Source organism: Notolepis coatsorum (genome assembly GCF_963971535.1).
Source record: "Notolepis coatsorum genome assembly, chromosome: 19".
In the NCBI taxonomy this organism is placed as follows: domain Eukaryota; kingdom Metazoa; phylum Chordata; class Actinopteri; order Aulopiformes; family Paralepididae; genus Notolepis; species Notolepis coatsorum.
The window spans coordinates 87458772-87475006 of record NC_140183.1 but is presented as its reverse complement, the minus strand read 5'-3'; the positions used below and the strand labels follow the sequence as shown (position 1 = coordinate 87475006).

At 44.8% G+C, this 16235-nt stretch overlaps 3 protein-coding genes across 3 annotated transcripts in view; all 3 read left to right on the top strand.

Annotated features, from left to right (window-relative positions):
* Positions 1–5284, top strand: part of zyx (zyxin) — a 46043-nt gene extending 40759 nt beyond the window's left edge. The window contains exons 8-10 of the mRNA XM_084336367.1: positions 2023–2258; positions 2356–2476; positions 2772–5284. Of these exons, the coding sequence (XP_084192493.1) occupies positions 2023–2258; positions 2356–2476; positions 2772–2882 (468 nt within the window). The 3' untranslated portion in view covers positions 2883–5284. The remainder of the gene's footprint in view (positions 1–2022; positions 2259–2355; positions 2477–2771) is intronic.
* Positions 5285–5979: 695 nt separating this feature from the next.
* On the top strand, positions 5980–16228 carry kel (Kell metallo-endopeptidase (Kell blood group); the record flags this gene model as incomplete). Its single annotated transcript, XM_084336764.1, has 18 exons — positions 5980–6106; positions 7320–7524; positions 7625–7945; positions 8178–8296; positions 8505–8657; positions 8772–8843; positions 8963–9145; positions 10706–10866; positions 10951–11071; positions 11190–11291; positions 11393–11491; positions 11666–11740; positions 13259–13362; positions 13451–13540; positions 13648–13715; positions 14106–14191; positions 14429–14578; positions 16082–16228. The coding sequence occupies exons 1-18, from the start codon at positions 6080–6082 to the stop codon at positions 16226–16228; spliced, it is 2283 nt and encodes a 760-aa protein (XP_084192890.1). The 5' UTR covers positions 5980–6079.
* The window catches only part of nop2 (NOP2 nucleolar protein homolog (yeast)), a 30784-nt gene continuing 30268 nt past the window's right edge, over positions 15720–16235 (top strand). The window contains exon 1 of the mRNA XM_084336985.1: positions 15720–15809. The gene's annotated coding sequence lies outside the window, so the exon portion shown is untranslated. The remainder of the gene's footprint in view (positions 15810–16235) is intronic.

The following is a 16235-nucleotide window of genomic DNA, read 5'->3' as shown; positions in this document are numbered from 1 at the left end:
TAGTTAGTGTGGTGTGTTGAATAACATGAATGAATAAATAAAAAAATTCTAGATAAATAACTGTTGAAATTGAGTTTGGACTTCGTTTTTACAACTGAAATAAAATTCTTTGTTATTGCAGAGAGAGTTAAGTTCTGAAAATAGGTCCCGTTGCCGACACTGAATTCCAGGAACTGGTACTGAACTGGTATCTGAACTGGTACTGCTACTGGTATCTGAACTGGTACTGCTACTGGTATCTGAACTGGTACTGCTACTGGTATCTGAACTGGTACTGCTACTGGTATCTGAACTGGTACTGCTACTGGTATCTGAACTGGTACTGCTACTGGTATCTGAACTGGTACTGCTACTGGTATCTGAACTGGTACTGCTACTGGTATCTGAACTGGTACTGCTACTGGTATCTGAACTGGTACTGCTACTGGTATCTGAACTGGTACTGCTACTGGTATCTGAACTGGTACTGCTACTGGTATCTGAACTGGTACTGCTACTGGTATCTGAACTGGTACTGCTACTGGTATCTGAACTGGTACTGCTACTGGTATCTGAACTGGTACTGCTACTGGTATCTGAACTGGTACTGCTACTGGTATCTGAACTGGTACTGCTACTGGTATCTGAACTGGTACTGCTACTGGTATCTGAACTGGTACTGCTACTGGTATCTGAACTGGTACTGCTACTGGTATCTGAACTGGTACTGCTACTGGTATCTGAACTGGTACTGCTACTGGTATCTGAACTGGTACTGCTACTGGTATCTGAACTGGTACTGCTACTGGTATCTGAACTGGTACTGCTACTGGTATCTGAACTGGTACTGCTACTGGTATCTGAACTGGTACTGCTACTGGTATCTGAACTGGTACTGCTACTGGTATCTGAACTGGTACTGCTACTGGTATCTGAACTGGTACTGCTACTGGTATCTGAACTGGTACTGCTACTGGTATCTGAACTGGTACTGCTACTGGTATCTGAACTGGTACTGCTACTGGTATCTGAACTGGTACTGCTACTGGTATCTGAACTGGTACTGCTACTGGTATCTGAACTGGTACTGCTACTGGTATCTGAACTGGTACTGCTACTGGTATCTGAACTGGTACTGCTACTGGTATCTGAACTGGTACTGCTACTGGTATCTGAACTGGTACTGCTACTGGTATCTGAACTGGTACTGCTACTGGTATCTGAACTGGTACTGCTACTGGTATCTGAACTGGTACTGCTACTGGTATCTGAACTGGTACTGCTACTGGTATCTGAACTGGTACTGCTACTGGTATCTGAACTGGTACTGCTACTGGTATCTGAACTGGTACTGCTACTGGTATCTGAACTGGTACTGCTACTGGTATCTGAACTGGTACTGCTACTGGTATCTGAACTGGTACTGCTACTGGTATCTGAACTGGTACTGCTACTGGTATCTGAACTGGTACTGCTACTGGTATCTGAACTGGTACTGCTACTGGTATCTGAACTGGTACTGCTACTGGTATCTGAACTGGTACTGCTACTGGTATCTGAACTGGTACTGCTACTGGTATCTGAACTGGTACTGCTACTGGTATCTGAACTGGTACTGCTACTGGTATCTGAACTGGTACTGCTACTGGTATCTGAACTGGTACTGCTACTGGTATCTGAACTGGTACTGCTACTGGTATCTGAACTGGTACTGCTACTGGTATCTGAACTGGTACTGCTACTGGTATCTGAACTGGTACTGCTACTGGTATCGTTTCAAATGTGAACGGCACCGACCCTAGTCCTCGAGCAAGGCACTTAACCCCCAACTGCTCTCAGTGAGCAGGTTGGCACCTTGCATGGCTGCCTCCGCCGTCTGTGAATCTTGTAGTAAAGCGCTTTGGATAAAAGCGCTATATAAATTCCATTCCATTTACTATTACACTGCGTGCACAAACGCACATACACACAAACACACACCATCTCACTCTTTATTTCCAGTATGTGGCATGGTGTCATCATCTCCCTCTCCTCCTCCCTCAGAGCTCCCTGACGGTGTGCTCTCGGTGTGGGGAGCGGATCACGGACCGTGTGCTGAAGGCGGTGGGCCAGTGTTTCCATGCGCACTGTTTCCGCTGCAGCACCTGCTCCTGCAGCCTGGAGGGGGCGCCCTTCCATGCGCACTGTTTCCGCTGCAGCACCTGCTCCTGCAGCCTGGAGGGGGCGCCCTTCATCACCGATGACAACAACAACCCCTACTGTGTCCAGGATTACCACAGGTCGGGATAGGGGTGTGTGTGTGTGTGTGTGTGTGTGTGTGTGTGTGTGTGTTTTTGTTATAAGTCTTACATCCTGCACTCTATCTGTTAATTCCAGGCGTTTCTCCCCTCTCTGCGTGAGCTGTAATGAGCCCATCGTGCCCGCACCGGGCAGCGAGGAGACCGTCAGGGTGGTGGCCCTCGACAAGAACTTCCACCTCAAGTGTTACCGATGCGAGGTAAGATATTTAAAGGCACTATCTGCGTTTATTAAAAATAATAATAATTCTTTAATAATAATAAACCACAGCTCAAAATACAGTTGTAGAGACCTTGCTGTTTATAGACATTTCATACTTTAAGCTTAGTCAATCAATTTGAGAATATAAAATTCCTCCGGTAACATATTTTTTATGTATACCACATTTCTTCAGTGGTGGGGCTACTCATTAATTTAATTTTGATTGGGCGTTTCTTTTCTTTTTTTTTTTTGTAAAAAAGGGTTCAATAATGATATCCTCTTCTTTGTGGTAGGATTGTGCCCGCCCCCTCTCCATAGAAGCAGATGCAGATGGCTGCTACCCATTGGACGGCAGGATCCTGTGCATGAAGTGCCACACCCAGCGAGCCAAGCAGGCCAATTAATTATTGGTGGAATAATAATGTCACTCAAACTATGAACCAAATCCAAAAGCACAGGATTCATTCAGCTGCCATTTTGCCTTTGCAGCAGGGCTGTGTGTGTGTGTGTGTGTGTTTGTTCTCTCATTCCCTCTCTTCAGTGCAGAGGTAATGTACTGTACTGAAACAGACTTCTCTCATCCTGTCTTCTCCCTCTCCTCTCCACTAATCTCTCCTGCTAGCCTTCTCTGCGCGCCAGAATATACTTTCGTGGCCATTTCTGTTTTACTCTCCCAGCATCAGTTGCACAAGAACAGCTTCATCAGATGAGCAGTCTCATCTGTCTTTACTGTAGCCATCACTCATTCCTCATGATGGCTCATCCATTCAGACTTATTTCTATCATAAGACCCACCTGTCAGCCGGGGAGAGAGACAAAGAGAGACAAAGAGAGAGAGAATAGTTGGACAGCCTAGAGACAGACTGAAGAGATAATGTGGGGAGTATGTGAGACTCTGAATCCCCCCCCCTGTCCTTTCCACGGATCTCAGCTCTGGTGGTATAATAAACCTCTGGCACTTGGGCAGGAACATGTTGCTTAACCCTTTCACTGCCACACGACTGTTGCCGTCGGTTGTGTGATAGTAAAGGGTTAACCGGCTGTCGTGTGGCAGTGAAAGGGTTAACCTTCTGTGTATTGTCGCAGTGAAAGGGTTAACCGTTTTGGTAGTGAGGCAGTGAAAGGGTTAACTGTCCAGAGGGCGCTGTCTCTCTCAGCCACTCTGCAAAGTAGTAGTCCTTTTATGTTTGTGATGTGAGTTTGTTGCTTTATAGGCATGCGTTATAAAATTACTCTCCCATTTGTATATCATAGTCATAGGGAGGGCAAGATAAGATAAAAGTAATGACCATTTGCTTGTGAAAACAAAACCGGAGGCTTATTTGCCTTTTCTTAAGTATTTTTTAGATGCACGAGGTTATTGCCATTTTGAACAAAGAGAGAAGACGTTGGCGAAGCACAGAGTCCATTCCAGTCATCTCATCACAGTGCAAACGAGTGTCGTCGTTCTAAACGTTGGCCGCATGGCTTGAAACCGGGACCTATCGTACAGTATATGACCGTTGCACAATTCCATAACTCTGCCGAGAGTTACGGAAAGAAATATCCCTTTAGTCTCCTTCTGACTCTAAAAGCAGCAGCACAAGGTATGTTTTGTTCATGAGCACATCATCAAGAAGAAAGAAAAAACACAACTGTAATGAGACATTTCTTTTGGAAAGGCTTTTCTATTTGATTTCAGTTCTAAATCATGTGGAGGTTCATGAGGACCTTGGTATGAAGTATTAAAGCGAACACGTTCACCAGACGGTCTTGGCGGCAAGGCCAGCGAGCAGGATCGGCAGCTTTAAGCTTCACTCCAGCAGAGTACAGTTAATTTGATTGTAGCATGCAGTGACCAAAATGGCCTCCCAGCTCCTGGAAACAGTTTTAACATGTTGGCACTGGCAGCCATTAATAAAAAAAAAAAAAAAAAAAAACACACCTCCCCTCATCTTGGAATCACTGCCTGTTTTGTTGTTCATTCACCAAACCTTTTATCATCTCCCCCCCCCCCCCCCTTTTTTTTATATTTTATTTGATGTGCACAGTATATAGGTTCCTTTATGATATTATTCCAGTGAATACCACTACTCTTTACATTATTCATCTATTGTATCGTTGTGTGTTGATATCAGTTATAATATTGTGTTACTCTTGTAATCTTACTGTACTTTATTTTTTAATTTCACGGATAAACGTGTTGTTTCTTTTGGTTTCACGCGGGAGTCTGGTGATGTGCCTCTTCTCCAGCCGTGTGCTCCCGTGTTCCCCCTCTTTATCCAGCCTGGTTTGCATCCATAGTTAATCATTCCTCATGAAAGGATCCCCCCCCCCCCCCCCCCACTCATGCTCGAGTTACTCCTCGACTCGGTGAAACAACATGACGACTGAAACAGCATCCGAAAACATATGACCAAATGTGACTCAGCATTGCATGCTAGCTGTGTTGTTGTTGTTGTTGTTGTTGTTGATGATGGTGGTATATCATCCTTTAGTATTATCTTACTGTTGCTTTTTAATTTTTTTTGCACAAATACCCACCTCTTTGACCATGTCTTTTATTACCACAGTGTGACCATATATGTGATTCTGATTATACAGTTGCATCTATTTAATGTTAAAAATGTCCTCTATTACGATAATTGCCTCGTCTTTTCATCGTTCTTTTTATAAGTTCTATTACATGTGTGTGAATGTGTATATGTTTACTGTTCTAAACATGCCAATATTATTTACCAGATTTTCTTTTTCTTTCCCTCTTTCATTTAGCTGTACTCAAAAAAGAAAAGAAAAAATATATACAAATAAAACAAACTGCTAATTGCTCAAATGTCTGTCTCTTTCCTTTGCGGGAATTATTCCGTCAGATTTCTACCATCAAGAATATGAACATACAACAAAGTTACTCAAAATTAATAAGAGTACATATAGTGTTTCAATAGGATTTATGTATCTGCATGCATTTGCCCCGCCTCCCCCCTGGTCTTCCTCCATGTGACATCATGACGACGTCAACATGTCGACTGCCGAGGCCTTCAGTGACGTCTTGTGCTGCTGGGTGCCCTCTGGGACGCCCTCCTGCCCTCCAGGACGCCCTCCTGCCCTATCTGTTCACACCAGCCGCGTGCGGCACTGATAACGACCACGCATGTTAAGTGTGTTTGTGCTTACTTTCCAGGAAATGGTGTCCTTCACTCAACTCAGTGTTCGAAAGATTCAGCCTTATATTTTTGCAAGTCCCTGCTTTCTAGTAGATTCTGAAGCTGCATGGGAACACAGCGGTTATCAAATACATTCTAATTTTTATTTTTTTTATGGTTATTTTTTAAGCTTTATTCACATGACGCCAAATAAAACTCAGTACATGCCCCAGACTAGAAGCATAGTTTTACTTGATTATCTTTGGTATGGAGAGGAGAGGAGAGCAAGACGGCCAGCAGAGTTCCTCTGTTTATCAGAATGTGAGCGGAGGAGAGGAGTGAGTGATGAAAAGAGATAGAGCTGAGATGACGGCTAGCTGACGGGAGCAAGAGATAGAGGCAGAGGAAGACTGCATGTGTGTGGAAACATCTAAAGTAACGTCAGAGGATGCAACGCGCTGGAGACAACAACAAAGAACATGAGTGAACGCTGCCAGCAGCCTGAGGTAGGAGGACCTTCAGAAACACCAATAATTAATATAGAGTTTGACGTTATGTTGCTGAAACAAGGCTGGTGCCAAACCAACGTGCTACATCGTTATATGGATGTTACATTTTAGTCATCCGTGTTCTTTTAAACCTATTCAAATTCATGTGGTTTGGCAAGTGATTTTTATATATGGTATATTCAAATCATGTGACTGTCCACGTGGGTATTTGTCAAAATGCTAATTGGTGGTTTAGTAACCATCATAAATCAGGGTGATAAATCGAGATGATAAAAAGTAAAGCTGCTGAACGTAGAATATTAGAATCATGGGTTTTCCCTGTTGGACCATTGTTAGTCATGATGAAGTTGCATGAATTATTTTAGATCGGTATTGTCGTAGTCTAGTGTGAATGTTGATGGAACTTCAACAAGGGAATGCAATTTTCTCTGCAATGCAGTCCTATAAGGACAACTACGCTCTTGTTCGTCTACAGTCTCAATATTACTTACTCTCAATATCAGCCTTGGCCTGAAATCCCACCCATCATCATGACAGCCTGTTCATTCAGCAGCCCCTGTCCTAAACCCTCTGACAGGTCCAGCTGTGGAATTATTATAGGAAGACCCAGCCCAAAATCTAGTTTCCAGTCTCACCTATAATGCCGATCGAAGGTTATCCTATAACCCTAGTTATATGATTACTGGCAAAGCGTCTTGCTTCGCCTATTGTAATCAGTGTTGCGATGCTCATATCAACACTGGTTGCACGAACGCTAATGACGCCACGTGCACGCGCGCTCCCAGGCAGACTAAAGACAGTGCCTAATTGCCTCTACGAATGGAATGTAACACCTGACGACCGGCGGTATTGATATGCAAAGTAGCCAGGTGGGTACTGCGAGTTGGCGCATCAGTCGAGTGCAGCGCATTCCTGTGTGCACGCGCGTGCACATCCGTGCGTGCACGCGCTTCTGCTCACAAAACTTTGGTTGCACGAGTGCAACCTCGTCCCATGAGCAACGCATCACTGATTGTTATACACTCGTGCCTATTGCACATGCTTGAAAAAAAACAATCATGCATCTTGCATCTACCATAGCCACGCCCCCACCTGGTAGATGTAAGGTGCATGATTGGGTTTTTTCAAGCGTGTGCAATAGGCACGAGTGTAGTCCAATAGGCGAAGCAAGACGCGGAGCCAGTATGAAATATAACTCTCTCTCCCCCAGACAGGGCCTCAACCCCATTCGCCGTTCCAGCCAGACCCCCACCTGCAGCCCCAGCCCCAACCAGAAGAGGGAGCCAGGCCTGCGTGGACAAACTATAAAAGGCTCCTTCTTTTCATTTTGGGTTCTGCTTTCTTTGCCTCTGTTCTGGGTCTGGTGTACTGCTCTCAGTGGAACCTCCCAGCTGAGAGCACAGAGAACGAACAAGGTACAGAAAGAGATAAACAGACACAAACACCACTACTAACTCATCTTTTGGACCTTGCCATGTAATGTTGACTGTCCACTGTCCCCCTCTCCCACCCCAGCCACTCCATTTCCAGTCAGTCCCTGTCTCTCCGTTGCCTGTGAGAGGGCCTCAGCTCGTCTAGCCGTCTCTGTTGATCCCTTCGCCCGACCTTGTGACTACTTCCTGTTCACCTGTGGATCTGATGGACCCTCAACAGCCAACAGGGGGAGACAAAGAGGCAAGGGTGTCTCCCAGCATCTGAACAGCCAGGGGAAGAGGGGAAATGACAAAGGGAGGAGAGGAAGGGAGGAGAGAGAGACAGACCAAGAGCGAAGTCTGAGAGAAGACAAAATACCCAACAGGCAAACTGCACTGCTGTGGTACCTGAGGGAGATTTTGGGTAAGAGTCTACACTGACTCTACAGCCATAATTTGTTCAAATAAGAATTACATTTCAATGACATACCTCAAAATACACTCTACTTAACCAACAACAACTACATCACCTCAATCAGGGGTCTTTCCATTCTACTCAATGAGTGGAATGAGAATTGAACAAGCTTTCATTTCTGGATTGACATAATGTCACTCCAACATAAAGTCTGAATCATGTTTTGATATCCCCTTGTCAGAATCCGACTGGTGGTCAGGTTGGGCAGCAGAGAAGGCCAAAGGATTCTACCGCTCCTGTATGGACACCACATCCATTGAAACTGCTGGGGCAGAGCCCTTCCTCACTCTCATCCAGAAGGTCTATATACTGTAGTCACCTACTATACGTCACAGCCTGGTTATGTTGGCCTTGACTGATCCTTGACTGTGGGGCATTGATTTTGCAGCACAGTGTTAATTTCTCACATCTATTATATCTTCCTTTAATCTATTCTCCACTTTGTCACGTCCTAACAACACCCTCTATTTATTCATTTACTTACTTATTGTATTGTATCTGTCTGCAGCTGGGGGGCTGGGCGGTGTCAGGCCAGTGGAATAAGACTGACTTCAACTCCACCCTGGGCCTGCTGATGAGAGACTACTCCACCTTTCCCTTCTTCAACCTCTATGTGGGCAAAGATCCAAATGATGCGGATGGGACCCGCAGATACATACAGGCCAGTTGTAAAGTGTGAGCTCTATGATTGCTAGTTGAAGCCATATGATATGGCCCAAAAAAAAAGAGAGTTCTTAATGGTAATGTTTGAAGTGATGTCACTTTATATCAACAGATTGATCAGCCAGATCTGCTGATGCCCATCGAATGGAACAGCGGGACACAGAAGTCTATAGTTAGGACTCAGGTTAGTGGACAAAACAAAACGACCCCAATTTATTCTATTCCATCTTGATTTCTGTATAATTTCCAACCATCCTATGCATGTACTCTTCTTCCATCATCCCTCCCCATCTTCCTGTCCAGCACTTGCGTCACTTCTTGGAGTCGTGTGACCGGTACCTGGCCCTGCTGGGTGCTCCTCCCAGTAGTCTCCACGTGGGGGTGTTCATGTCTGTGTCTTCTGAGCTGGCTGTGGCTGCTGCTCCTCTGTCCCATCGTCAGCTGAAGGGCCTGCTCCACCAGCGGATTACTATCAGAGAGCTACAGGTAGGTTCTGGCTCCACCAGCGCATTACTATCAGAGAGCTACAGGTAGGTTCTGGCTCCACCAGCGCATTACTATCAGAGAGCTACAGGTAGGTTCTGGCTCCACCAACGCATTACTATCAGAGAGCTACAGGTAGGTTCTGGCTCCACCAGCGGATTACTATCAGAGAGCTACAGGTAGGTTCTGGCTCCACCAGCGCATTACTATCAGAGAGCTACAGGTAGGTTCTGGCTCCACCAGCGCATTACTATCAGAGAGCTACAGGTAGGTTCTGGCTCCACCAGCGCATTACTATCAGAGAGCTACAGGTAGGTTCTGGCTCCATCAGCGCATTACTATCAGAGAGCTACAGGTAGGTTCTGGCTCCACCAGCGCATTACTATCAGAGAGCTACAGGTAGGTTCTGGCTCCACCAGCGCATTACTATCAGAGAGCTACAGGTAGGTTCTGGCTCCACCAGCGCATTACTATCAGAGAGCTACAGGTAGGTTCTGGCTCCATCAGCGCATTACTATCAGAGAGCTACAGGTAGGTTCTGGCTCCACCGGCGCATTACTATCAGAGAGCTACAGGTAGGTTCTGGCTCCACCAACGCATTACTATCAGAGAGCTACAGGTAGGTTCTGGCTCCACCAGCGGATTACTATCAGAGAGCTACAGGTAGGTTCTGGCTCCACCAGCGCATTACTATCAGAGAGCTACAGGTAGGTTCTGGCTCCACCAGCGCATTACTATCAGAGAGCTACAGGTAGGTTCTGGCTCCACCAGCGCATTACTATCAGAGAGCTACAGGTAGGTTCTGGCTCCATCAGCGCATTACTATCAGAGAGCTACAGGTAGGTTCTGGCTCCACCGGCGCATTACTATCAGAGAGCTACAGGTAGGTTCTGGCTCCACCAGCGGATTACTATCAGAGAGCTACAGGTAGGTTCTGGCTCCACCAGCGCATTACTATCAGAGAGCTACAGGTAGGTTCTGGCTCCACCAGCGCACTACTATCAGAGAGCTACAGGTAGGTTCTGGCCGTGCCACTCCACACATAAGCACAGGACCCTATTGCATTACACTAGGGTCCAGGTAAGAACACATGAAATCTCGATCAGAAATTGTAACTATAACGTCCCAATGTAAATACATCTTTCCCCCCTCAGATACAGATACTTCTAAAAGCCTTCCATGAAGTAAATATTTCAACAAAATTTGTCCTTGACTTTCCTGATAACAAGATGGCTGTGTGAAATGTACACAGGATGTACACACGTTCAAATACTGCATGTTCAAATACGGTTTGGAGCCACTTATCAGAAGACTCTTACAAGACAAGGACCTTTACACATATGAGGCAAAAATATGTATTTATGTCTGTTATGATTTCGAATTTAAGTAGAGCCATGTACTTGGATATTGTATGTTTATTTACAACTCCTGATTGTAATCTGGGATGATATTACCAAGACCCACCCTATTGTAATGCAGAGGGTCAGATGCTCTTGGGCTAACTCACACAGTACCTGAATCCACTGCAACAACACACACTCACATTGCGTCTCTTGTGCACAGACCCAGGCCCCTGCCATTGATTGGCTGGGCTGTCTACAGACCGCCTTCCATCCACTCTCCATCCGCCAAGACGACGATGTCATTCTGCATAATCTCCCCTACATTCTCCAAATGTCCCACACCATTGATAAATGGCTGAACAAGCATGAGCTGAGTAGCAGGTATGTACTGAAACGCAACACGCGTGTCTTCTGGTGTTTCAACACGTATGACTTGGTCTTCAGGGTTCCTCTCCTCCCCCCCAGCAGTGGTCCACTCCACACCTACATGGTGCTCAATCTGCTGCACACCTTCATACCTGCCCTGGACTCCCGCTTTACTGAGACAAAGAGGAATCTCTCCGTAGATCTGGGCAACGCGGAGGGGGTGAGTGGACAACAACAGCACGTTTCAACTCGATGTCTCATGATCAGTTTGTTTGGGTAGATGAGCAAGACATGCAGTTGAGCGTTTATTGTGGGCTGGTGGGTCTTCGCGTCACCAGGTCGTCCCACGTTGGGAGCAGTGTGTCCGGGAAACCGAGACGGGATTTGACACTATCCTCACGCACCTTATCCAGAAGAGAACGAGCAGTGCACACAGAGTGGTGAGGGGTCCCGCATTTGATAATCTGAAATTAATTGGGGGGGGGGGGGGGGGGGTGGGGGTTTGACTCGAAAAGTTACTGTGACTTTCTTTTTTCCACAGGCAGAGGAGATAATACAGAATATCTTTTCATCCTTCAAGTCCATACTAGCTGATCTCAAGTGGAGAGATGATGAGTCTCGCCTGTTTGTTATGAATAAGGTAAAAGGTAAAAGCAAGATTACACTGTGGCTTAGTTTGTGAGAATGCAGCTGTGTTGGTGATCTGATTCTTGTCCTTGTCTGGATCCAGACCTTTGAATCTGCCCACGTCCACCGAGCTGATTCTGGAAAGGAGTTGACAATTCTGTAATATCAGGCAACTGTGTTCCCACAGGTTCAGTCTTTAATTCCAAGACTTCTGACCGAAGCAGAGATCCGAAGTGAAGCTGAACTCAGCCTCTTTTATAAGGTAGACTATGGTATTTCACTGGTTCTAAATGGGGCAGGTCCATGAAGATGTCAGCCTCCAGGTTTGATGCAAAAAGAACATCACAATATTCAGATTCAGAAGAATTTCTTTCAATATCGATATATACTGTATCACAATATCTGCTTTGGTATGGAAATCAAATCACATAGTAGATCTCGGACTGCACGGTAATAGGCAGAGGTGTGGACTCCAGTCACAAGACCTGGACCCAACTTGGACACATATTTGTCGACTTCAGACTCGACTCAACAAAATCATAAAAGACTTGCAACCCGACTTTGACTCGTGACTTCACTTGGACTTGAAAGACTTGAAACTCTCCCCAAGCCCAAAATGTAAAAGAAAAAGTTTGCCATAAAAAATGTAAAGTGAATCAACTTAATTTCCCTAATTACCACCAATCAAGTTGTGCTCAGTGCAGAATCATCTAAATTGAATATACTACTAACTATTACTCGGTTGGCTTTAACCTTTTGAAAAGGCATTACAATTGTAAAGAAAGAACGCATTACTTGGGACACTCAAGTCTTGACTTGGGACTTACTTGGGACTTGAAAAACAATGACTTGGCACCACCTCCGGTAATAGGAGCTGTGATATCAAACTGAACCGACATTCTCAAGTATTTCAGAAAATCATTTTGTGAGAAATCTGACACAGCATTTGCTTTTTATCATTAACTGAGATAACAAAAACGCTGTATCACATAGAAAAAGGTTCGATAACACTATATATAGCCTGGCCCTATTTCAAAGATGCCTAAATATGAAGTTGTGAGTTTAGAAACACCAGATGCACATTGCAATGTGCCATGAGCCAAGGCTTGGGATACAATTACCGGTATTTAAATCCAAGAGGTGAATGAATGAATGAATGAAAACTTTATTTAACAGATTGCAGAATGGGTACAATACAGTACGGCTCAATACATACAATTGTTAAGGGGATGCAGACCTGAGAAAGACGTTTGTCTTGTTTCCATCAGGGTCCCCCATTTTCAATTCATATAGACATATATGACATACATGACATACAGATAGTCCGTACTGCTACATCTATACATTTATGACATACCAGATTTGCAAATACAGTACTGTTTGTGATACAGAAGGAGTCAGGAAAAGGGAGTATATACATTTGACGTAGAAACTGTACATTGGAGGAGGTTGGGTGGGGGGGGGTTGGGTACATTGGGATATTGACAACCATACTGGGTAATTTACATTGGAGGTGGTTGGGGGGGGGGGGGCCGGGGGGCACACTGTATAAACAAGTAACACTGTACATTGAGGGGGGGAGGGGAGGAGACACTGTACAAACAAACACAATTGTACATTGAACTATTGACAACCATACTAGGTAAATGACTGTACATTGGAGGGGGTTGGGTTAGGATATTTACAGGTCACCATCTTCATGCATTTGCCTAATTTGTTGCAAATTCAAGCAAGTTCAAAGGTCCCCATCTCACTGCTCCTGTGACCTGTATGATTCAAGGTGACCATTTATGCACGAGATTACTTCTCCAACTACATCCAGCTACTGTCCCTGCAACGAAACAAACGCAACAAGCTCTTCTCCACAGCTGGTGATGCTGACATGTGAGTGGCCGGTTGTCTCTAGTCTTATCTGTCTTCAAAATTGGTGGAATATGAATGAATTCAGTTAACCTTTGACCTTTTCCTCCAGCTTGTCCGTTACGCCATTCCTCTCGGGTAATGAGCTGATCTTTCCTATGGGAATGTTTATCCCTCCTCTCTTCCATCATACCTATCCAAGGTAACTGAAATACTGACACCATGAACACCATAGTGGTCCATAGTATACTAGTGCAGCTTGGCATGGGCTACAAAATATTCATGCAATGGCTTTATTTTGGAAATCAGGGCTGTGAATTATGGAGTTCTGGGTTCCCTGATGGCCAAAGACATCCTTCACCTGCTTCTTCCAGACAGTAAGCGGAACACACTCTTTTCTTCCATGTGTACATTTGTCTTAATACAAATACACTGTAATTATTCATTATTAATAATTATGTTAGTACAAGATCAAAAAATAATATACATTCTGTGCTTGGCAAAGGATTTTGTGTGTGTGAGTGAGGCACATTATCCATCTGTCGTTATTCCATTCTTAGAGTGAGACAGTGTTTATTCCTACAGTCCACTCTGCTAAAGATAGTGTCTTTATTCCTGCAGTCCACTCTGCTAAAGATAGTGTCTTTATTCCTGCAGTCCATTCTGCTAAAGATAGTGTCTTTATTCCTGCAGTCCACTCTGAGAAAGATAGTGTCTTTATTCCTGCAGTCCATTCTCAGAGTGAGACGGTGTCTTTATTCCTGCAGTCCTTTCTCAGAGTGAGACAGTCTTTATTCCTGCAGTCTTTTCTCAGAGTGAGACGGTGTCTTTATTCCTGCAGTCCTTTCTCAGAGTGAGACAATGTCTTTATTCCTGCAATCCACTCTGAGTGAGACGGTGTCTTTATTCCTGCAGTCCTTTCTCAGAGTGAGACAGTCTTTATTCCCAGTCCTTTAGAGTGAGACCGTGTCTTTATTCCCAGTCCTTTAGAGTGAGACAGTCTTTATTCCCAGTCCTTTAGAGTGAGACTGTGTCTTTATTCCCAGTCCTTTAGAGTGAGACCGTGTCTTTATTCCCAGTCCTTTCTCAGAGTGAGAGCGTGCAGGCTGTGGGAGAGTGTGTGTGGCATCAGTACATCAGCGCAACAGAGGGACCGGGGAGAGTCGGGGCGTTCTCTCTCTCAGCGGCGCAGCAGCAGGAGATGTGGGTGCAGTACACCGCACTGCAGGTGGCCTTACAGGTTAGTGATGGGGTGCTGTTAAAACCCTTGTATTTAATGTTTCTCCATTTGTATTATTATAATTTTTTTTCTTTTTTTGTATCTCTCTTTCTCCGATTTTTCTGTTTTCTCCCCGTCCCAATTTAGTCCTCCCCTACCTGGTTGTTGTGCGCATGTTCTCCTACTGGTCGGTACAAGGGAACCATGAAGTATCCGCACGCTTCCTCCGACATGCGCGGCGACAGCCAGTGGCTCTCTTCTCACCTGGCAGCGAGGGCTCTCATTGGTGAAGTGTAACGCGTGGGAGGTCACGCTGCCTTCCTCAAGTCCTGCCCCCGCTGAGCAAGCGCCCAGACCTGACCTGTAGGCGTCGCTGTCCACAACGCCAGTTTCCCACCCATAGCTTCCCTCCCCCTAACCCAGCCAAACGAGTTAGTATAGCGATCAGCCCAAGCCGCAGGGCAATGCTGACTCCGGGAGTCGAGACCGCAGCCTCTTGCATTGGTGACGAGCGCAATCTCCGCTACGCCACCTGACCTCTCCCATTTGTATTATTCTTAAAGTCAAAAACATTAAAGTTAAATGATCTTGTGGAATTTAAAACAGCACAATTAATGTATAAAGCAAAAGGTCATGTACTTCCAGTCAACATTCAAGAACTGTTCTTTGAGGGGGGTTATAATCTGAGGGGAGAACTCAATTTAGAAGTTCTTAGTGTACGCACGACCATGAGAAGACACTGCATCTCAATATGTGGAGTGAAACTGTGGAACAGTCTGAATGTGGTGCTAAAGCAATGTCCAAATAGGAGACAATTCAAACTGATTCATAAGGAAAGGATGTTCACGAGGTACAGGGATGAGGAAGGGACTTGATATTCACTGGTGTTTAAATTTTTTCTTTCATGTTTTACATATAGTTTTTGTTTTGCATATATATATTTGTTTTGAAATGTTTTAAATTAGTACACTCATTTGAGTAGTGGAAAAGGGGTAGGATTAAATAAGTGTATACTTCTTCCTACTCCTTTTCGAACATGTAAATTGAGTTATGTTTTGCTTTCGTTTAGTTATTTTGTTTGTATTCATTTACATGTTCGAAATAAAGATTTCAAATAAAATAAGGAAGATGAACCTAGTCTACATTTTGTCCTCTTTTCCAGGCTTATCACCAGAGTTTGAACATGGATCCGAGTGACACTTCCCTCTCAGACGTATCTCACACCCATTTGTTTCTGACGTCATTCTCTCAGGTATTAAAACAGTATAATAGTTGAAGTAGTCTGTGGTGCAATGGGGAATTCGGCTTGGTTTGTCTACCGGCCACTTTGGTAACCAGGTAACCAGCCACCATTTGGAGGTTATTTTCTGCCTGTGAAATTGTTAATAAAGCCGCTTGTGAATTTTGGGATCTACAAAAATAGAAAAAAACATTCCCTGTCCCGTCTGTGACTTTTCGTTGTGATCACAGCTCCTTCTCTCTTCCTTTCACAATAATTCCATGTAATCTCATATCATCTTTCAGGTCAACTGTGATTCCGATCCATACAGTGAATTCATGCCCTTTGAGCCGTCCTTCATGATTACTGTCATCTGTGCCAACTCTGAACTGTGCCCCACAGCCCTGGTATGCCCCAATAGAACCCAGCATCACCTCTTACAGACATGCTAAAACACAG